This window comes from Macrotis lagotis, chromosome 3 (assembly GCF_037893015.1).
Source record: "Macrotis lagotis isolate mMagLag1 chromosome 3, bilby.v1.9.chrom.fasta, whole genome shotgun sequence".
In the NCBI taxonomy this organism is placed as follows: domain Eukaryota; kingdom Metazoa; phylum Chordata; class Mammalia; order Peramelemorphia; family Peramelidae; genus Macrotis; species Macrotis lagotis.
This window is the reverse complement of record NC_133660.1, coordinates 239,507,812-239,531,588: the sequence shown is the minus strand read 5'-3', so window position 1 is coordinate 239,531,588 and position 23,777 is coordinate 239,507,812. Positions and strand designations below refer to the sequence as shown.

General features: G+C 42.4%; 1 protein-coding gene across 4 annotated transcripts in view; it reads right to left on the bottom strand.

The window, feature by feature from the left end:
• The window catches only part of AMPD3 (adenosine monophosphate deaminase 3), an 86,041-nt gene that overhangs the window by 17,744 nt on the left and 44,520 nt on the right, over positions 1 to 23,777 (bottom strand). For all 4 annotated transcript variants that reach the window (XM_074230295.1, XM_074230296.1, XM_074230294.1 and 1 more), the window contains 3 exons: positions 13,955 to 14,120; positions 9,008 to 9,227; positions 6,542 to 6,671 (listed from right to left, as the gene is read on the bottom strand). In XM_074230295.1, the coding sequence (XP_074086396.1) occupies positions 6,542 to 6,671; positions 9,008 to 9,227; positions 13,955 to 14,120 (516 nt within the window). The remainder of the gene's footprint in view (positions 1 to 6,541; positions 6,672 to 9,007; positions 9,228 to 13,954; positions 14,121 to 23,777) is intronic.

Sequence of the window (23,777 nt, the reverse complement as noted above, 5' to 3'; positions counted from 1 at the left end):
ACCTGGGCTACTCTTCACCATGTCCTTGATTCAAAGAATAAGAACTGGTAATTCTATAAGAACAAAAGCACGAAGACAAACAATTTCCCACGTAACCTTCTTTCCTTAGGTACAAGAGGATGTCTGTGTTTGAGTGTGTGTGCAAGTGACTGTATTAAAAGCAAGCTGATACCTTTATAACAGAAAATTAATTCATTAAATCAATTCTCCCTAAATCACCTTGATCATAAATATGTAATACTACAAAGATCTTGGGCAGAAGTCCTGTTTCCCACACAAGAAGGACACAAGGAAAGGCTTAAGGAGACAAAGCCAAGTACTAGAGCCAGGGCAGCTAGGTGGCACAGAGAATAGGGCACAAATCCTGGAGTCAGGAGGACATGAGTACAAATCCACCCTCAGACATACCTAGCTGTGTGAACTTTGGGCAAGCCACTTAACCCCACTATACTTGCAAAAACCAAAAAGGGGAGGGAGCCAAGATGATGACAGGAGAAGAGCCTCTCTTAGGTGATTTCTCTCTCAAAAATTATAAAATAAGGACTCTAACTAAATTTTTGAGAAACAGAACCCACAGAGGGATCCAGTGAGGCAGTTCTCCAGCCCAAGGTAACCTAGAAAATAGTGGAAAGGCTCTACTCCATAGGGTTAGAAGGGGTAGCCCACCAGAGTGAAGGAACTTCAGCCTCCTGGAGGCAGCCCCAGGGCACTGGGAGCCAGGGCTCATGGGGGCAGTTTTCTGACCTGAGGGGGGGGCCGGGTCTCTGCCAGAGCCAGCACATGAAGTCCAGCCCTCAGGGCACTCAGCGAGCAGCATAACTGCGGCAACCCGGTAAGCAGGAGCCCCTAGGCCTTGAGTACTCAACCTAGGTAGGGGAGTGGAAAGAGACTTCAGAGGTCTCTCCTCTGTACCTGGAACAGGACTCTGGGACTCTGACCACATTCAGATCCTGATCACAGTCTAGGCCCCCAATAGAACATCAGCCCCCCCACCTCAGGCCCATGGTAGAGGGGTGCGCTTGTTGTCATTCACAGACCAGGAGGGAAGACAGAGCCTCACACACTGAGATCCTTGTGGGGGGGGAGGGTGTCCTAATAATACTCAAAAGCTCAGGAAGCACCCTAAAACCAGGCACAGGCTGGGGAAATGAGTAAATAGAGAAAAAAGAGGAACACCATTGAGCAATACATTGTTTATGATCCCAAGAAGGATCAAAACACTCAATCTGAAGATGAGGAAGTCCAAGCTCCTGCAGGAAAAACATGAAAAAGAAGTCAGCAGCTTAGTCAGGGAGATACAAAAATATGTTGAAGAAAATAGCATGTTAAAAACCAGCATAGGTCAAATGGATAAAATAGTTCAAAAAGTTATTGAGGAAAAGAATGCTTTATAAAACAGAATTGGCCAGATGGAAAAAGAGATAAGAAAGCTCTCTGAGGAAAACAAATCCTTCAGATCTAGAATGGAGCTGAAGGAAGCTGCTGACTTTACGAGAAGTCAAGACACAATACTTCAAAACCAAAAGAATGGAAAAATTAGAATATGAAACATCTCATTGAAAAAAACAACTGATCTGGAAAACAGATTCAGGAAAGATAATTTAAAAATTATTGGGATACCTGAAAGTCATGATCAGGAAAAGAGCCATGACATTTTTAAAGAATTCCTACAGGAAAATTGCCCAGGTGTCCTAGAAGCAGAAGGTAAAATAGAAATTGAGAGAATCCACCGTTCTTCCCCGGAAAGAGAACCAAAAAAACCAACCCCCAGGAATATTATAGCCAAGTTCTAGAACTCCCAAGTCAAAGAGAAAATATTACAAGCAGCCAGAAGGACACAATTCAAATATTGTGGAGCTGCAGTCAGGATCACACAGGACTTAGCAGCAACTACATTAAAGTCTCATAGGGCTTGGAATATAATATTCTGGAAGACAAAAGAGCTCAGAATGCAACCAAGAATCAACTACCCAGAAAAACTGAATATCCTCTTCCAGGGAAAAAAGATAGACTTTCAATGAATCTGGGGAATTTCAAATGTTCCTATTGGAATGGCCAGAGCTGAACAGAAGTTTGATCTTCAAATACAGGACTCAGGTGAAGTATAGAGAGTGGAGGAAAAGGGTAAAATATGAGGGACTTAATGATGATGAACTGCATGTATTCCTGCATAGAAAAATGATACTGATAATACTCATAAGAAACTTCTCATTTAATAGAGCAGGTAGAAGGAGCTTTTATAGATGAAGCACAGGAGAGAGAGCTGAATTTGAAGATATAGTGTAAAAATGGAGTCAATGGCTAAAAGGGATATGTAATGGGAGTAAGAGAAAGGAGAGGTGGAATAGGCTAAGATATTTCATATGATAAGATTTTTTTTATTACAATGAACTATTGCAATGATATGGAAGGGGGGAAGGTGAAGGGAGGGAACCTTTGCTCTCATCAGAGGTGGCTCGGTGAAGAAACAGCATATATACTCAATGGGTAAGAAGGAGAGAAGGGGGACGGGGGAAGTGGGGATGTTAGTGATGGAGGAGAGGATGGACCATGGGGGTGAGTGATCAGATATGACACATTTTCTTTTTTACTTCTTGCAAGGGGCTGGGATTGGATGGCCTGTCCAGGACCACAGGGCTGGGTAGTTGCTTAGCCTTAAGGGTGGTATATAGGCTTGGGACCTCCTGGCCCCAGGGCCAGTGATCAGTCTGCTGTGCCACTAAGCTACCCTACAGCACATTTAAGAATAGGGACAGAGTGAAAGGACAGAGAAAATATAGTGTATGGTAGTGGGAAAGTACGAATGGAGGGAGTCGTAATTATCAATGGCAACAGTGGAAAAATATGGAAGTAGCTTTTGTGATAGATTTATCCTAAAGAATGTGATCCACCCATGACAGAGCTGGAGGTGTTGGAAAACAGACTGAAGCTCATTTTGTATTATTATCATTATCATTATTATTATTATTATCATCATTATTATTATTATTATTATTTTGGGGGGTTGCATGGCAGATGGGGTTGGAAGACTTGCCCAGGGCTGCACAGCTGGGTGATTGTTGGGTGTCCGAGGCCAGATTCAAACCTGAGTGCTCCTGACTCCAGGGCCAGTGCTCTGTCCACTGCGCCACCTGGCCACCCCATCATCATCATCATCATCATCATCATCATCATCATCATCATTATCATCATCATCATCATCTTTATTTTATTTTATTTTTTTATTTTATTTTATTTTGGTTTTTGGTTTTTGCAGGGAAATGGGGTTGGGGTGGCTTGCCCAGGGTCACACAGCTGGGTGATTGTTGGGTATCTGGAGCTGGATTTGGGCTCAGGTGCTCCTGACTCCAGGGCCAGTGCTCTGACCACTGTGCCACCTAGCTGCCCTATTATTATTTTTTTAATTTTAATTTTAATTTTTTCCTTCTTCCTTTACTTTATTGCTCATGAGACAATGACTGTTCCTACATATTTGATATTTTGGGGGGGAGGGCTATTATGTATACTCTTAAACAAGAATATTTTAGTAATGTATTAAAAAAACATCATTTGTACAAAAATAAAATAAATATAATTTTAAAAAACCCTCCAAAAACTAAAAAAATAAAATAAAATAAAATAAAAATAAATAAAAAAGAAGTACTAGAGCCAAGGGCAGCTATGTGGCACAGTGGATAGAGCATCAGCCATAGAGTCAGGAGGACCTGACTGGCCTCAGACACTTAATAATTACCTGTGTGACCTTGTGCGAGTCACTTAACCCCATTGCCTTACCAAAAAAAAGTACTAGAGCCCTTGCTGAATAAATTGGCTGAAACTTGACTCTAGACTATTAATGATCATTGATAAGTAGACTTGACTTTTGATATTTTGGTTTCACATTTTTTTCCTCTTCAGTCCCAGGGACAAGATCTTCACTCTCTTATGCTGTGAGCCTGAAGCTGTGCCTTAAATAAATTTTGACTTTTATCAAAGAAGTAACCCGTGAGAGAAACAGTGAAGAACAAGATAGGCTTTAGAGAGTCAAGAAAACTTTAGAAAAGAAAACCTGTGTTCAAATTCCACCTCTGACTGTGTGAACTAAAATAAAACACTTAACCTTTCAGTATCTCCAGGCAACTCTTAATAGACCTACCTCTTCATTTCTGGAAGGTGTTTTCTTGCTGGGAGCTCCCTCTATAAAAGAAATCACAATCCCTCTCCAAAAATAAGCAATAAAATAAAGACCATTTATGAATTGGCTGGGTTTTCTTCCCTCCTGTGAACTTCCATCACATTCTATTCCTTTGCTATTAATCAGCACCTTGTGTCGATAGGGAAAGTCATGTTGTCTGAGAAGCATGGAAAATTTGATCATAGATATAAACTGAAAAAGCCCTTAGAGGCCATCTAGCCCAATCTCTTCATTTTACAGATGAGGAAACTTGTAAGGGACTGTTGTGTGTGATAGTGCTGGCCTGAGGAAGTAAACTTTTGTCACATGGAGACTGCCATGGGAGTGGGAGTGCACTGGGGACTGGGGAGGATATTTAAGCACTTGTATTTGGTTTCATAAATGGAGAACTTGTCATCTTTGTCTCCTGCCTCTTCAACATTCGCCTGAGAACTTGACTACAGCTGGACTGAGTCAAGTCATAGTTTATGAATAAAGGATAAGCTAGCCAGCCAGAACATAGCAGAAACCTAATCTCAAAGAGTTAAGTGATTGCCCAAGGTCACTTGGATTTGAACCTATTTGAAAAGAATTTACCCTTTGTCAAAATATTTGAGATACCTGTTTTCTAGAACTAAAAGCCAGCAAGCAGACCGAGTTGGCACAATAATCCTTTGCCCTATGGAATGATCTCACCCTCTGGTAAAGTGTATTGCTCAGACTAAGGGATTTAGCTCCCCCTCTTTCCCAGGGTCATCCATTACATGTCTACAATCCCTGTTCCTTGTACTGTACTCCTATTCCCATCACAGAACTCTGGTTCTGTACTCTACACGATGACCCCCAAAACATGAGACAATGACTGTTCCTACAGGACTTGAAAACGCCTAGATTGTCCCAAGAAATGCCAACTATGAGAACTGTCTCGGGACCTAAAAATGATTGTGTTGTGGACCAACCCCTTTCATGTATATAAGTGGTCCTAGCATCAGCAACATGTTCTCTCTCTCTCTCTCTCTCTCTCTCTCTCTCTCTCTCTCTCTCCCCTAACCAGTACTACCTTCCTTTCATGGATAGAGATTACCTATCCCATTCACCATGGTCTAGTCATTTAAACTCTTTGATCTTCAGTCTCCTCATCTTAAAAGGGGAATAACAATCCTTGTTTCACCTGCTTCAGAGTTGGCATGAGGCTTAAGTGGACAGGGGACTTTAAATAAATTTTAGGCAAAGCTTTTGCAAGGTTTAATCTGGTGTAAAAATGTCTCTTCTTGTTGATGTTACCCAACCCATTTCTCTCAACTGGGTCACAGATTATTTTGTTTGGGGTTGATGGGACCCTAGAAGAAGGAACTATTCCTGAGGATCATACACAAAAGAAACTATGACTTGACTCAGGGAACATGAAACATCACTAAACCTGCTCCCTTCAAGGCACTGGTCACTAGATCTAGAGCCCTTAGCAAGCTTCATGTTTATTGACCTTTCTTCTGTATTGACACCAGTGATCATCTCTCTCCCCTACACAAGTACCCATACCTCAATGTTCTCTTTTTCTTTGCCTCCCAGTATATCACACTCTTCTGGTTCTCCTCTTATCTCTTTTCTGTATATTCATTTCTCTTTTCTTACCCAGTACTCTCTGCCTCCTTCAGCCCTCCCCTATCTTTAGCTAACACCTCCATGCTGATGATTTCTAAAGTGAAATCTCCAGGCATGGCTGCTCTTCCCAGTTGCAGATACATCTCCAGTTATCTTTTGGATAGCTCCATCTGGAAGGATGGCAACTCTGAAGTTTCCCAAATAGCACAATAGATCTGATTTTTGAACCTTAGCTTGGATACTTACTACCCAGGTGACTTTGGGCAAGTAATTTGTCCTCTCTAGTCTGAAAAGAGAGTATTGAGCTAAGAATGCCCAACGATGCCCAAATCCAATGATCCTAAGCATGAATAAATATTGAAAATTTCAATGTGGTTTGGGGGGAAGGGCTAAAATAAGGGGCTACCCTTACCTTTAAAATAGTTGGCCATGTTTCTAATAAGTTATTAATAGGTCACTGAAGAGAACATGAAGAAGACAAGTAGCAAAGACACATCATATCAGGAGTAGGTTCTGAGTAGCATCCCAATTAATGGGAATCTGATTTTCTGGTTCAGGGAAAGGCTCTTCTCTCTATTTCCTCTTTTCCCTTCTGATACACAAGAATTTTCTCAATGACTGACTCATAATCTGAATGTCATAGACTCATTACAGACTCGCTGTTGCCAATGAAGAAGTTTGAGGCAAGTTGTGGATACAAACCCCAAAAATATACAAGCCTTGGGAAAGTCAGGACTGACTCCCATCACCTGTTACCCATTCATCAACCCCCAGTCCAAGACTCACCTTTCTCACATTATAGAAGTCTCGGTGAGGGTTACTCTTTAGTTCTTTGAACTCAGACATTTCATTCAACATTTCATGAAGGCTGAATTTGGATTCCAAAAAGTTAAGTCTCCGATGACAATATGTTTTCCTGTAGAATAATAATAATAATAATAGTAATAAATGATGATGATGATGATGATGATGATGATGATGATGATACTAGGATCACAGATTCAGAACTGGAAGGTACCTTATAAAACATATAATCCCCTCATTTTATAGATAAGGAAGCACATTAGTAGTAAAAAATGATTTTAATGAATCACAAGAAATTATAGAAAGATTAGAACTAAGGGGCAGCTAAATAGCGCAGTGGATAGAGCACTAGCCCTGGAGTCAGGAGGACCTGAGTTCAAATCTGACCTCAGACATTTAATAATTACCTAGCTGTGTGGCCTTGGGCAAATCACTTAACCTGATTGCCTTGCAAAAAACAAAAAACAACAAAAAAAGAAATATTAGAACCACCTCATTAATACAGAGGTATTTAAGTGATGTAGTGGATGAGAGTCAGATCGAGAATAAGAAGGAACTGTATTCAAATTCACCTCAGATACTTATCAAGTGTGTAATCTTGAGCAAATTAATCTCTGTCTACCTTCATTTCTTTGACTGTAAAATGGTGTAAATGATAGTGTCCAGCTCAGTGTTCTTGTAAGGATCAAATGAGATATTTGTTAAATGCTTAGCATAATGTCTGGTATACAGTGGGTGCTTAATAAGTGCTTGTTCCCATTTCCCTCATCATTTTTTGGGGGAAAAACATTCTCCCTCCCCTTCGCAGAGCCACAGTAAAGGCTGAGAGTAGGTACACACCCCTCAACCAGTATTGGTAGTCCTAATCTTTCTGCCATTGCCTTGGGACAATCTAGGCCTTTTCACAAGTCCTGTTTGTTACTAATATTCCACCTTATCAGCCAACAACCTGCTGATAAGAAAGTAGGTGGCACAGATAGAGCACCAGACCTGGAATCAGGAACACATTCATTTAAATCCAGACTCAGACACTTACTAGCCGACTGACCCTGAGCAAGTCACTTTACCCCAGTTTGACTGTTTCCTCATCTATAAAATGAGGATAATAATAACACCTACTTCCCAAGGTCATTATGAGGATCAAAGAAGATAATTATAATAGTCCTTAGAACAGTGTCTAGCCCATAATAAAAACACCATGTAATTGCTAGCTATTATATTAATACTATTATATAATAGATCATACATTAATATTATAGTAATGGCTCAGACATGACAGAAATAGAAGGTCTTAGAAAGTAATACAACACTAGGTCATTATGACCAGAGATTACAGAAACATTATCCTTAAGGAGCCTGGACTTACTCAAGTAGACTCTGTAAGGAAAGACTAGAAATGGGGGGTATGTATCACTACAGTTTCCAAAATTTGAACATCTGCCAAATACCTAGGAAGATATGGTCAAGTAGCCGGAATTATACGGCAGAGGCTCACCACCCTTCCTACATTAACAGATGAGATAGCTCCCCACACACTACAAACTCAATCTTGGAAATATCCCTGAGACCATGATATATACACTCTACTGGAATCTGAGAGTCATCACAAGCCATAAGTGTGGCCCACAGCTGTTTGGATGTAACACTGATCTATAAAAATTCAAGAACAGCATTTTTTAATGGAGATCAGCATAACTTCCCAACTACAGGGAGACTGATTAACAATGTGGAATGAAGAGCTCTCAAAATAGATCGATATCTAGGTAGAAGGAATTAAAACCAGGAAGGGACAGGATAAGGTCCCCATCATCCTCATCTTTCTTTCTGCTACTAATCTCTCCAAAATGCTTTCAATGAGCCTTCAGAAGATGGGTATTACACCTCAATATTTTATTCAATTAAAAAAGCAATTATTTTATGCACCTTGGAGATAATCTGCCAGATGTTAAAAACAAAAGAATAAAAGTGGAATCATGACCTGTTTCTTTCTAAACTCAATTGAATATAAGATGAGAACAATAATAGGGCTAAAAACTTGACTTGTGACTTCATTAGTGTAGGGAATTTTCTCTCTAGTAATGCATGACTGGACCTTCTGCAACTTAGAATCTTTATTTTTTGGCAAGGCAATGGGTTAAATGACTTACCCAAGGTCACATAGGTGATTATTAAGTATCTGAGATCAGATTTGAACCCAGGTCCTCTTGACTTCAAGGCTGGTGCTCTATCCATTGTGCTACCTAGCTATGCCTGCAAAGGGTTGTCTATAGCTAAATTAACTAACTATACTAAAGCACTAGATTAAATGATTGGTCCAGAATCTCACAGCCAGTATATTATCAAAGTCAAGACTTGGACCCAGCTTTTCTCCTGGCTTACCAGAATGGGTCTTTAGCCACTATGCCATGCTGTCTCATAAGAATCATAACAAAGCCAATAGCAACATACGTTGGACCATCCGTGATGAGGGCCAGGATGTGACTCATGTCCACTGTGTAGGTCTCCAGATCAGGGTATGGCAGGCTTCTGGGCTCATTGCGTTTCAGCATCTGTTCATTATCATACACAAAGAGGATACCACCCTGCATTCTGAGCACATAGCCCAGGTTTGGGGGCGTGTTGTCCAGACAATAGGGATTTTCATGTGGTTCTGGGGGTGGATGGAAATCTGTAAAACATAGTTGAGGTCACGAAAAGGCATTTAAAAAGTACGTAGGCATTGGCTAACTAGACATGATGCTCCCAAAGATGTTATTAGATTCCTCTCTGTCCCATGACCATCTAGATTCAGTCTTCCAGAGACTATCTAGAGACTATCTGATTGTCCTCTCAGGCTCCCCTACTGAGAACCAAGTATGTAAAAGTGCCATTTGGGTGTTCATGGACAGGGCAGGAAAGCTTAATGAAAAGAACATACAAAAGTTGGCACATCTGTTTTATCTTTTTTTGTTTAAAGGCACAAAAACAGTGACTCTGGGCAAGTTCCTTCCCTCCCCCCAGCCTCAGTTTCTTTATTTGTAAGTAAACAATTGTCCTAAACTTTGTCAATTTAACATAATTTAATGTGCATTTATTAAGCATCAACTGTGTAAAAGAGATCCCATAACTTTAGATTAGGAAAAAAATTCAGAAGTGATTCCACTGGTTCTGGGCCAGCTATGGTTCCTTCAAATGGGAAGGTTGGGGTCACATCACTGCCCCAGACTGTCACATCAGAAACCAAACCTAAAATGGTGTTGATTATCCCTGAGCTTTTTTCCAAAGGGAAAAAAAAAACTAAAGCAAGTGGGGGGGGAGTAAAGGGAGAGGGGACAAATTACTGGGCAGCAAATCTCACTTCAATATAAAAGAGATTCCCCAAATTACTTCATAGGATCATAAATCTAGAGCTGAGGTAACCTAGCTCAGCCCCTTCTTTTGACAGATAAGGACCCTGAGCCTTAATGAGGTGTCTTCCCTACATTCACACAAGTAGCAAATGGAGGAGCAAAAGTCTGAAGGAAGAATCCAGGATTGTTTCTGCTGCCCCGTAATGCTACTCCCAGAATGGAAGAAGCTAAAGCTAGGGGGCAGATAAATAGTGCAAGGAGAGAGCACCAGCCCTGGAATCAAGAGGACCTGAGTTCAAATGTGACTTCAGACACTTAATAATTACCTAGCTGTGTGACCTTGGGCAAGTCATTTAACCCTATAGCCTTTCAAAAAAACAAAACAAAACAAAATTGCTGAAAGATATGATTTCATGTAATTGGAAAAATCAATTAATGATTTTGTTTTTAGGTTTTTGCTAGGCAATGGGGTTAAGTGGCTTGCCCAAGGCCACACAGCTAGGTAATTATTAAGTGTCTGAGATCAGATTTGAACCCAGGTACTCCTGACTCCAGGGCCGGTGTTTTATCCACTGCGCCACCTAGCCACCCCCTTCAATTAATAAATTTAAAAAAAAAAAAGAATCCTTCCTCTGGGATGACCTTTCAGCTCTGGCTAATGGTGACCTGTGAATGGTTCTCAGAAGAAAAGGTATCTTGATATCAAGCCTAAAATTAATTCACTTCATGCTTCATCCTTCTAGAGCTTTCCTTAATGCCATCATCTCCTCTTGGCATATTCTAATTTTTTCTGGTCAGACGGCACCCATTCCATAAGTATACCTGGGCTCAGCATCTTCCTTCTAAAAAACACAACTTACTTGAATTGATTTTTCCAACATTCCTGAACAGAACCAAGTTGGCTGTTCCCTACAGGGAAACAAAAGCCCAAGGAGACTTGCACTCTGGATTTGATGTCTAAAGACCAGAGATCAAAGACTGCCTCTCTTACTCCCTACCTAGAATAATAAACTAGACTTATGGATGGTCTGACCTTGAATAGTCTCCCAAACTTCTCTGAGACTCAGTTTCCTCATCTGTAAAATGCAAGGAGTGAACTAGATGGCCACTAAGATCCCTTCCAGGTCTTACTCTTTGACCCTCAGCCAATTACTGACCTTCAGGACTAAAACCTAGGTCTCCTGCTCCTCTATTCACTAGTTTTCATGAGTTATCACAGGAGGAAAACAGCCTGTGGAAATTTCAGTAAGGAGCCTGGGTCCAAGACATCACACTCATCTGCACAGACCCATGCCAACAGCATGCATCTGGGCAGAACTAAACAGCTTTCTGAAATCTTCCTGTGGGGAAGCTGGCACTGAACAGCCTGCCATCAGGGCACTACACCATTCCACTTGGCAAGAGTTCAACCAGCCCATAAAAAAGCTTTTAAGAGAGATGTTTTAGGAAAGGCTTGCCCCTGCCCTTTATTTTTCCATTTAAGTTATTTAGTCTCAAGTCTCTAATTGGCATGCTGGGATCATCAAAGAGGCAACTTCCCCTGAGAGCCTTTCCTGTCCACCCAGCTCACACCAATCTGTCTTTTCTGACCCCAGAGAGCTAAAGAGAGGCGCCAATGGCTCATTCTGGGGCTCATTTGGATGCTTAATCAACTACTGTCTTTTTTTATTATTATTTAAATGTATCATAAGTGGAAGTTGTGGCTCCCAAGCAGTGAGCTCCCCATGGGGAGGGACTAGGTTTTATAAGGCTTCATATCCCAAATGCCGAACAGGGCCAGACACATCCTGGACACTCATAAATACTTGTTGAGTAAATAGAAATTCAGAAGTTATGACAGGTAACTAGGTATCATGGAAAGGGCACTGGTCTCTGGAGTCATGGGACCTGAGGTCAAACCAACCACTTGACCTCTTGAGGTCTTGGTTTCTGCAGCAATAAAATGAAGAAAGTTGGAACCAATGACCCCCAAGGTCCATTCCAGATCTAGGAGTCTCAAAGGGAAATATGATTTGAGGAACTCAGCTCTAGCTCTCACAAAATCAGTTGCTGAGGGGCACCCAGTTGGTACAGTATATAGAGCACTGGCCCTGGAGTCAGGAGGACTTGAGTTCAAATACAGCCCCAGACACTCAATAATTACCTAGCTGTGTGACCTTGGGCAAGTCATTTTACCCCCATTGCCTCACCAAAACAACAACAAAGATCAGTTGATGAGTGTAAGACTTTCTTAGCCTCCCTTCAAATAACCTATGCTCTGACTTAGCTGAACTACTCACCATTCCTCTTACTTGAGCTGTGCTTTCCCATTTTTATGCATTTGCCAATATTGCCTGAATATTTGGTCTTGTTGTTTTGGGGTTTTGGGGTGGGTTTTTTTTTGTTTTTTGCATGGCAATGAGATTAAGTGGCTTGCCCAAGGCCACACAGCTAGGTAATTCTTAAATGTCTGAGGCCGGATTTGAACTCAGGTCCTCCTGTCTCCAGGGCCGGTGCTCTATCCATTTTGCCACCCAGCTGCCCCCTGCCTGCCTGAATATTTGAAATGCCTCCCCTTTCCTTTCAAAGAAGTGGCACAACATATAGAGTGATGGGCCTGAAATCAGAAAGATCTGAGTTCAAATTTGACATCAGACTAACTGTGTGACCCTGGACAAGTCACTTAACCTCTGTTTGCTTCTGTTTCCTCAAATGTAAACTATAAAAGATAAAGACAAAATAAGATATTATTTGTAAAGCTCTTAGCGCAATGCTTTGGCATATGTTGTTCAGAGGACCAATGACATCAGGAGAGTGATGTCTTCATTTGAAAGTGAGTCGGATTTAAGTGAGGCAGAACTGTGCAGTCATCAGCCTCTCTCTCCTCCAGAGTTATCTGAGTCCAGTGGCAAGACAGAGGTCAGGAGGCCTGGCACTGGCCCCAGATGCAGTGGGAGACCTTGATCAACACCCATTGAGTGATTAAAAATTAGGAATACAGTAAGTAGGCAGGGGGCAACTAGGTGGCGCAGTGGATAGAGCACCAGCCCTGGAGTCAGGAGGACCTGAGTTCAAATCTGACCTCAGACACTTAATAATTACCTAGCTGTGTGGCTTTGGGCAAGTCACTCTTAACCCCATTGCCTTAAATAAATAAAAAATATTTCAAAAGGAATACAGTAGGTGCTCTATAAATGCTTATTCTTTTCATTTTCCCTGTAGAAGTTTTCCACAGAAATCTCACCCATCTTTCAAGACTCAGGCTCATCTCTCCCATGAAGACTGCCCTGTCCTCCTCAGCTGAAAAGGTCTTTGCTTCCTCTGATCCCTCCTAGCATTGATCTGTACTTTCTACTCTATAATTGCATTTTGATGGGATAATAATTATCACATAATAGTATCAATATTATATATTACTATTATGTCTAGATTTATATGGCTCTTACAAGTTTTGCACAGCACTTTAATCTTGATAATAATTGAGGGAGATACTGTTGTTATTATTATTATTATTATTATTATCATTCTCATTTTATACATAAGGATGCTGAAGAAGTCAGAGGTTAAATAATTTGCCTAGGATGACATGGCTAATAAGTGCCGGAGGCAGGATTTGAACTGAGGTATTTCTGATTCTAAGCCCAGACCTGACTATACCACCTTGCTATCTACTGGTGTGTACTATGGTTAGCTCTATACATGTCATCTTATACCCACTATTGGGTTCTAAATTCCTCGAGGGAAGATGTTGCTCAGTTCTCTTTAGTCATGTCTGACTCTTTGTGGTCTCATTTGGGAAACTAGGGCAAAGAAGGTGAGGTGACTTGCCCAGGGTCACACAGCTAGTAAATGTCTGAGGCCAGATTGGAACTCCGGAAGATGAATCTTCCCGACTCCGGGCTGGCACTCTATCCACTCTGCCACCTCACTGCCTGAGGGCAGATATTACGTCTTAGTCATTTTTTAATCTCCTGCGATTCCCAGCACACACAACAAGAGTTGAATCAATGCTGAATTAATCTTCTGGAAGCAGCTCTGGGAGGAGCAGGAGCCAGCCCTCTCTCCCTCCCAACACAGTCGGTCATACCTGGAAATACCTCATCCCCAGGGCCCCACTTCTCAGCCCTCTGAGGGCACAGGTACTGGGCTGTGGTCCTTGGGAAACGGTGGTAGGCCAGTCTCGAATACTTCTCCCGAATCATCAGGGCCTTGGCCAGGCTCTTGGCAGCCTGCTCGTAATCCTCCACAGTGATCTGCAGGGAGGGATCAGAGAGAATGACAGGACCTTTCTGGCAGGTCCCTCAGGAAGGGGGTGGCCCTTCTGGAGTGGGGCACCAGGGTGGGAGATGAAGAGATGCTTTTGGGAGAAGGTTGAGTATCAACCTGGAAAATGGCCATCTTAACACCAGGGTAAAGTTCAACAATGCAGGGGGACACCAATAATACTATATGAAACACAGAAGGGGCACACCAGAGGGATCTCTATCATTTCCCCCTACCCATAATCCCCCTTCCCTCCAAAGGTCTGTTTTCTTTTGGTTTGAGGAGTGAATGAGCTTCTGGATTTCAGCCTCTTGGGGGTCTGTTACCAAGGTGAGAAGTGATCTGGTCTAATGGTAAGAGTCTAGGACTCCTAGGCTAGAATTCTGCCTCAGATGCTGACTAGCTGTGTGACCTTGGACAAGTCACTTAACTTCTCTGAGATCCCACTTCCTCAACTACAAGATGGCACTCACAAAAACTACACTAAAAACCTTGCAGCGAGGTGAGACAAATCTGAGCTTTTATCATCTCAGGGCTTTTTCCTATTAGCCAGGTGACACTAGAAAGTAAGAAGAAGCAACAGGGATTCTCTTCGTGGGCATTAAAGTGCCACCTTGCTGTTTTGCAAATGAGTGACCACAAGACATTTGGCAAGACAATGGCCTACCTCTGTTCTCCATCAGCCTCAAAACAATATTTTTTCCCCTACCCCATGTGGCCCTTATGTTCTGCCTGAAGGATGCTACCTCTGTACAAAGGAACACAAGATTGAATTCCCAGGGGTTTCTCAGTGAATTCTCAAATCTGTTAATAAGCTTCAGGCCTTGAAAGGATATATTCTTTCTCTAAGGAAATATTCAATATGCAAGCACCAGATAACATTTTTAATATACAAAATTGCTTATATCCTAACACGCAGAAAATGCCTAGAGAATCATTAATGAATCAACAATTTGCCTATTATTAGACCATACACCTGCTTAGAACAAAATGCAGAATCAATACCTAATCCAAAAAAGGAACAAAATATGGTACAATTAAGGCCACTCAAGCCAGAGCTAGATAAATGAACTGTTGATGCAAATAAATAAATAATAGGAAAAGATTCAAAGAACAGACATAGACACAGCCTCTCAACCAAATATTCTTGTCATGTCTTTAAAGATTATCCAATGGAGAGTTCAAATAGAAAAGCAATACCCTACAGATGGTTAGGTCCTTTAAGTGATCTTTTTTGGGAGTGTGACATTGGACTCAAAAGTATCAAGTTCCAGAATACTGCAGAGTCCCTTCAAATCCATAATCCCTAAAAAAGAGCTTTAGCTAACTATCCACATAGGAAAAACCAAGTGGATGAAGATGCCTATTGTTCAACCTACATATGGAACTAGATGGACAGTATGAAGGAGCTACTATTCATGCATATATGTTTACATTTACGTATATGTGCACTGGGTATATTTGTACATTGGCTATATAGCTATTACCAAAATATACAGGCATATTCCTAAATTCCTATATCAATGTCAGTCAACAGGCATTTATTAAAAAGTCTACTAATATGCCACACACTATACTAAGCACAAAATGAAGCAAGATAGTTCCTGCCCTCAAGGAGCTAATGGTTTAATGGTGAAGACTCCAAGAAAACAATTATGTGCAAACAAGCTATACACTAAATAAAGGGGAGATCATTAAAAGAGGGAAGGCATTAGTGTTAAAAGAGGTTGGGAAAAGCTCGAAAGTACCAAGGAAGTAGAGATGCAGAGAGCCTTCTAGGCAGGGAGAACAGAGGATATAGGCATATGAAAATACAATGTATGTGCACATTTACATCGTTATATCTTGAACACACCCTTCAGATGGACAATTAGTTGGGCATATAAAATTAGCCTAACATGTAAACATATGAGTTAGGTAAATAACTGGGAAAAACAGAACAAGTTAGACTGCATTTGAGAAGTCGAGCATTATCCCAGTTCTCAGTTATCCCAAGCTTCTCTCTAAAATAAAGACCCATTTAAAAAAAAAATCAGTATTCTTCTGAGAATGCTTCCTGCCTACAAGTCACAGAATACCACAATCTCTGAGGAATTTAAATTGTGTGTTGCCCAAGAGGCAATGGAGAAATGCCTTGTGGGGATGATTAAGTTGAAACGTATTCTCAATAAAAACCATACAGAAGTGGCCCAAAGATTATCCCCAAAAGAGCCAATAAGTGGAAATGGGGGTAGGCTTGTTATGGAACAAGAGATAATTAGCAGATGGTCCTTGGGCACCCGCTAGTTATCCATACAAAGGAAGACACCCAATGCCATGGGTGGATTTGCTATAGAGGATATACAAATGAATCCAGACAATAGCTCCACAGGATGAGAAGGCATGACTGTACTTGCAGGCTGAGCAACTGGAGAATGATGAAATCCCATATCCATTAAGGTGGTAGTGAAGAAACATGAAGTCTTACCTTTGGAGCCAAAGATCTACTGTACAAAGTATGGGTTGGTTGGCCAGCAGGTTACATGAAAAGGACCTGGTGGTGTTATTAGGCTACAAGCTCCATGAGCCAACAGGATGAAACAGAGGCCAAAAACTCCAAAGGAAAGGACCTCCCCTGGCCCTAGCGAGCAGCCATAGGCTCAGGCCTGTTCTTTGGAGGGCCAAATGAGGCAAGAATGCATCACTGACTGGAATAAAGACTGAGGTTTGGAGCCAGACCCACAGCCATCAGCAGCCTTAATGAACAGTGTTGTCTCCAAGCTGCTCGGCAGTGCCAGGAACAACAAATAGTTTTTGAGGCTGCCAAGTGAGCCCACCACACTCAGCATCCAGGATAATAATCTGAGCTTTCAGAGTCCCAAGCACAGCCAAGTTAGAGGAAACACTGTGTTCTCTGAAGAGAGAGCCACACAGGGTCCCGGCCAAGGGTCCTTGGATCCTCCTGCATCCTGGCTCAGACTTTCCCACGTTGTCTCGGGGACCCCTCAGTGAAAAAAGGTCAACCGATTCTGCCATGCTATGGTCCTTCAAGTCCAGCCTACCTATCAATCTGTCCTCTCTTTTCCCTACTACCCAGCTAAGGCAGAATTAAGAAGGGGCTAAGTCTAAGAGGGAATCAGGACCTCAGCCTGGTGTGGCTACCTGTGGCAGTGAGGGGCCACCCCTAAGCCCAGGGCAATGTGATGTCACTGCCTTGATGATGACGATGATGATGATGTGTATTTTAAGAGATAGGTCTTAACATAATTAAAATACTGCCTAATCAGTTGAAATTAGTACATTTAGGATGACTAAGCTAAAGTGCTAAGGTGTGGGTACAACTCAGCCCATTAACTTTCCCCCAAAATGCTATCTCTCATTCTCTAGGGGCTTGCCTATAGTATCCCAGAGTTCCTGAGTTTGAGTGTCCAAGCACTAGACTTCATAGAGGGAGATTTCCTCAGCATTTTGTTCCTTTGAGTAGAAAGAAGACCATCAAGTGAGTTCTGAATTGATAATATCTAAAGTTCCCAAGAGATCAAGAGTTCCTGATTCAAGTATCCAGGAACCTAGCTTGCTGGCAGGTTTCATGAAGGGAAAAAAAGGGTCAACAATAGAGGAGTTCAATAGCTGGCAGACTGACATCATCGAGGGAATCAGTGGGGGGAAGAGATGCAAACAATATGGAGCTCACCATTCTTGCTGATGAAGGTGATTATTTTCCTCAATTGTGCTTGTTTTTGAAATAAGGGAGGAATTGGAGCAGCTGGGTGGCACAGTGGATAGAGCACCAGCCCTGGAATCAGGAGGACCTGAGTTCAAGTTTGACCTCATATGCTTAATACTTACTTAGCTGTGTGACCTTGGGCAAGTCACTTAATCCCATTGTCTTGCAAAAACCAAAAAAAAATTATATGAGAGAGGAATCTCTAGGGATGTGAATGTCATTGGGAAGTGACAGTGATGTTAAAAAAAATCTCCCCTAGTTCCTAGGTGTCCATCCCAAACTGGGTACATACACCCTCACCCCGCCCCCAGAGCTGCTCGCAAATGTCCCCTTTCCAGATAAGACTAGAAGACTAAGAATTTATTTGGTTCACAGACTCCTGTGAATCTTTTCTTCAGGCATCTAGGCAGCACAGTGGATAGAGTGCCAGACCTAAATCAGAAAGATGTGAGTTCAAATTCAACCTCAGATAACGCTTATTAATGTATGAACCTGAGCAAATCACTAAATCTCTGCCTCAATCTCTCAACTGTAAAATGGAGATAATAACAGCACCAGAGCTGGTAAAAAGATTAAATGAGATTTTTGGTTGGCACAGTAGCTAGCACAAAAGTAGGTATTACATCATACTTATTCCCTTCCCTTTTGTGTCATATACATTATCAGTGGTCAATGAAAGAAAGGCTGTCCCATACTCAGTCTTATATTATATACTAAGTTCTGTGTGAGAGTCTGAGATGCACTATGCATGGGCACTTATTTTCGAAAGAAAAACTCTGAAAGGGGGAATGTGAGCAAAGAAGAGATAATGATCTTTCTGAGGTCCAGATTATGCCCGATCTGTGTGTTCCCAGTGCTCTTGGGGTAGACTCCTAGGAACAAAGGGAGAATTTTTTTAGTATCACTATCACTTCCCAATGACTTTCATACCTCAGACTCTGAGAAATTCCTCCTTTATATGATTTTTCTCTCATCACATTCAACTTAGATCAATGTATACCATGGAAACAATGTAAAGACTAACAGACTGCCTTCTGTGGGGGGAGGGGGAGGGAAGCAAGAATGGGGGGGAAATTGTAAAACTCAAAATAAATAAAATCTTTCTAAAAAAAAGAAATTCCTCCTTTATATCAGAAACAAGGACAGTTGAGAAAAATAAATCAACACATGGCCCCCTTCTGGAAAGAACCCAAGTCCACATCTCTCTGCTGAGGACTTTAGTCATCACTAGTCACTGCATTGATCTCAAATCTGGAGGCTGTCAGTGAGGTTTCCTTTTATGTTGCTGAATGGGCATCACTTGTGTTGCTACTCAGTCCTGATTACTTCCCAGGCTGTCATCCTAGGCTTATTGTACATGACTTATCCTCATGCATCCTGCCTTCCAACCCACCTGATTCTGCTTAGACTTCTTCATTCCTTTCAAAGGCCCTCTGTCTTCCCTATGCCTCACCTTTCTTTCTTCAAGGCTCAGCCTCAGGCTCCCCCAGCCAACATCCCAATAAGCTTTCCTGATTTCCCTAATTCTTAGGGACCTATTGTGTTTGTGTGTGTGTGTGTGTGTGTGTGTGTGTGTGTGTGTGTTGTATTTACTCATTTGTGCACATGTCATTTCTCTCCCATAGACAGTAAGCTCCTTGAGGGCAGGGATTGTTCTATTTGGTGCCTTTGTCTCCCCAGCACAGGGAGGGGTACATACCAGTAGATTTATCAATATTTATTGAATTTTCCCTAAACAGTTCAATCCAGCTCCTTTGTAAGAGAGGCAATGTGATATAATGGGAAGAGCAGCATTCTTGGAGTCAGAAGATGGGGAGTTCAGATCTTTAGCCATGTGACCTGGGAAATGAGTTCATCTTTCCCAGCCTGTTTCCTTATCTGTAAAATGGAAACAATAGGACTTCTAAGCCCTCCTTCAGAGGGCTGCTGTGAGGAAAGAAGTTAAGGGTAATCATCTGTATGAGTGTTTAATATTGTTTAAAGGAAACAACTGCAAATCAGGTAAAGAATGTGCCTGAGTGACAGCTTTGATCTCCCTAAAACTAATGCTAATGATTTTAAATCCACTAAACTTTAGCGAGAATTGGAAGGCCTCCAATCTGCAACTTTCTTCCCACTGTCAGTGTCCACAAATGCCAAGTGTGCCTGAGTCTATTCTCTGGAGCTGAGCGATTCCTGGGCTTCTCCTTCACTATGTAAGCCTTGTAAATTAAAAGGTTCGCATCTCAGAGGGGTCATAGGAGCATGAATTTAGTGCTGGGAGGAACATCAGAGAACTCTCTCCTCATACAGATGCGGAAATTAAGGTTCAGTAATGTGAAATGACTTGCCTAGGGTCATACGGACAAAGTTTGGATGCAGTGCTCAACTTTCAAAGCTAGCACCCTAGACCACATAGTTTTTCAAAGTTCAGGAAAAAAAGACACCTTAAAAGTTCCCTTCTGGGACGGCTAGGTGGCGCAGTGGATAGAGCACCGGCCCTGGAGTCAGGAGGACCTGGGTTCAAATGCGGTCTCAGCCACTTCATAATGACCTAGCTGTGTAGCCTTGGGCAAACCACTTAACCCCATTTGCCTTGCAAAAACCTAGAAAAAAGAAGTTCCCTTCTTCTATTCAGAAATGCTTAAGAAGAAATAGGAAAGGATTTGTGAAGCAGAAGCAGAAAAGTAATATAAATAATGACTGCAACAATGTAAATGAAAAGAAGCAAAGAGCAAGAATAACAAAACTGAAAGCAAAGCAACCAAGCTTGTCCCGGAAGAAGAAAATGAACCTCCTTGCCTTCCTGGACATATATGACATATAGCATGGGCATCAATGGATATATTGGTTATTTGGGCTGGCCTACATTTTGGTCTTTATTACTCAGGATGGTTCTCTGGGTAGGAGACAGAGGATTAGATGTATTTGAGAATAAAGGTTATTTAAAATTAACGATAATGCTTGAAAGTTATTCTTGCAAAAAACAAGAGTAAAGTCTGAGTAATCTGGGAAGCCTGAAATAAATTTTTAAAAAGGGTTTTCCAAGTGTATTTCTTAGAAATTTCCCTCTCGAGAGCGGCGGCGGCGGCGGCAGCGCGGGGCGCGGGGCCCGGGCCGGGGCCGGGGGGCGCAGGGCGCGGGGGGCGGCCACGGCGGCCGCGGATGGCGGAGAGCGGCCCGGCGGGCGGCGCGGCGGTGGCGGCGCCAGGGCAAGGTCACGGTCAAGTCCGACCGCAAGGAGCAGCGCCAGCGCCTCAGCCGGGAGGAGTGGGTCCTGGAGCGGCTCGGCGGCCTCTGCGACTGCCAGGAGCTGCTGCCCGACGGTTCTAAACCCACCCACCGGCTACACAGGATCCGAGGGAGGCAAAAGCTGAGCACGCCCCAAAAGTCAGGCCCCGCCCCCCAACCTTCACCCCCACGACTGGGGCGAGAGGTGGGGGCTCCTCACCAGGGCGATCGCTGCCCACCCGACTCCCCCCAGACCTCGTAGCAACAGCAATACTCGAGGGGGGGCCTGCTGCCTGGGCCTGGAGCCCCCCAGTGGGCCCCTCAGCCCCCTCCTTGGAGCCTTTCTCCCTGCTCCCCCCCCCAGTTTCCGTTTGGGGGGGGTTATTGTTCTTAAACTGGGGGACTTTTTGTGTTTTTATATCGCGGGCCATTCGGGCCCTTGAATAAAGCCAGGACCTGCCTTTTGTGCAAAAAACAAACAAACAAAACAAAACAAAACAAAATCGCTCTCAAACAAAAAAAAAGAAAAAAGAAATCACTTGACCCTGCAAGTAAGGGATAAGCCCTGGGCCTGTGATCCCCCGGGATAGGAACTCTTGCTATAGGAGAAAATTGCCTTTACCAAGGATCAACGCTTTAAAAAGTTACCGAGAGGACTGAGAGGTTAAGAGTCTGGCCCAGGGTCACACAGGCAATATATATTTAGAGGGAAGACTTGAACCCAGGTCTCTCTGACTATCCATGATGAAGGATTTGTCTTTGAAAAAGAGGAGCTGATTTCCCACTTCATCTTGGGACAGGAATTTTTATCTTTAAATGTTACAACTGTACCCCCAAAATATGTCAAATGACCACATACCACTTTCTTTGTATGGACACAACTCCCTTGCTACCCAAGGTCAAGATTAGTATCAAATCTAGAAAGCCTCTTGTCAAAGAAGGTAGAAAAAGCTGTCATCTATAGAAATGGAGAATCTTCCAAAAGTCAACAGATCCTCCCAGATTCCCTCCAAACTGTGATATCAACCTAGAAACATAATTTATAATTCCTGATTCATCTCTTATATAATGACTACACTGTTCCATCACAAAATTACAGACCAGCAGAGAAACGCCTTGGAAGGTCATCTATTCAAAAAGTTCTTAATCTGAGGTCTGTGGACTTTATTTTGAAATAGATTCTGATAACAGTATTTCAGTGTTATTGATTTTCTTTATGATTCTGTGCATTTTATTTTAAAAGATTATTCCATGGAGTCCAAAGGCTTTACCTGGATGCCAGATTAGATAAAATCTAATCCAACTGTCATGTTTTATAGATGGGTAAACTGAGGGCAAGAGTGGAGACCTTATTTTCTCAAGCTAGCAAGGAGTAGAATTAAAAATGGAATACAAGACAGGTTCAGACCTCTTTCCCCATCTGATCCTGATGAATCTTGGAGCAGAGAAAGGAAAAGCAGAGTAGGAATCATCTTCCATGGCCAACTGCCTATTAAATATCATGAACTAGACAGTCTATAGACTCCTCCAACCCAACATGTCCACAACTGAACTCATAGGTTTCCCCTCAAAACTTCCCCTCCTACTAACTACCCTATGTTGAGGGGTCACTCTCTCACCTCCCATATTCAATTCGTTACCAAGTACTGTACTATCTTCAAAATATCTCTAAAACAGACTCCCTTCTTTCCTCTGCTGCTGCCATCAGCCTGGTAGAAGCCCTCATCACCTCTTGCCTGGGCTATTAGAGCAGAGGGGGCTACTACAGCAGTCTGCTAATTGATCTACCTGTCTCAAGGCTCTCCACTCATCCTTCACTCAGCTGACAAATTGATCTTCCAAGAGCACACATCTGATTGCGTCTTCCTCCTCAATAAACTCCAGAGGCTCCCTATGATCTCCAGGATCAAATAAAAAAATCCTGTTTTGCTTCTCAACCCTTTCACAACCTGGCCCCCCTAATTATCTTCAACCTCATTCGCCTTCATGGACTCAATGAGCCCAGGACACTGACCTCCCTGAAGTGTCTCTCACAGGACAACTCCTCTCCAAACTCTGACCTTTCCCTGGCTATCCTTCAACGCCTGGAATGTGATCCCTCCTGGTTTCTCTGAATTTCTCCAAGTCTCAGCTGAAATCCCACCATCAGCAATAAGCCTATCCTTGTGCCGCTTAAGAAGATTATCTTCAATTAACCTTTTGTATATAAATATAGGCATGTTTTAGATATAATATGCATATTGCATGTAATATGTATGTTATATGTAATATACATTTGAATCGTGTGCATGCACACATCCTTTAATATAAGGGTACCCACATAGGTAGATATTTTGTTTGCCCTTTGCATGTTGTTGCTCCCATTAGACTGGAAGAGACTTGAGAGCAGGAACTGTCCCTAGTGCCTCCTCCTTGTATCCCCAGTTCTTACAAAGCACAGTGTCTGGCACATTGTAGTCACTTAATGCTCATTTCCTTGACTGGACTTCTAATGAGGACTGTCACCGTCTAGGTGACACAGAGCAGTTCTCTTCTTTCTATATATGTCAGTTGGGGGCGGCTAGGTGGCGCAGTGGATAAAGCACCGGCCCTGGAGTCTGGAGAACCTGGGTTCAAATCTGGTCTTAGACACTTAATTACCTAGCTGTGTGACCTTGGGCAAGCCACTTAACCCCATTGCCTTGGAAAAAACCTAAAAAAAAGGGAGGGGGGCTCTATATATGTCAGTTGT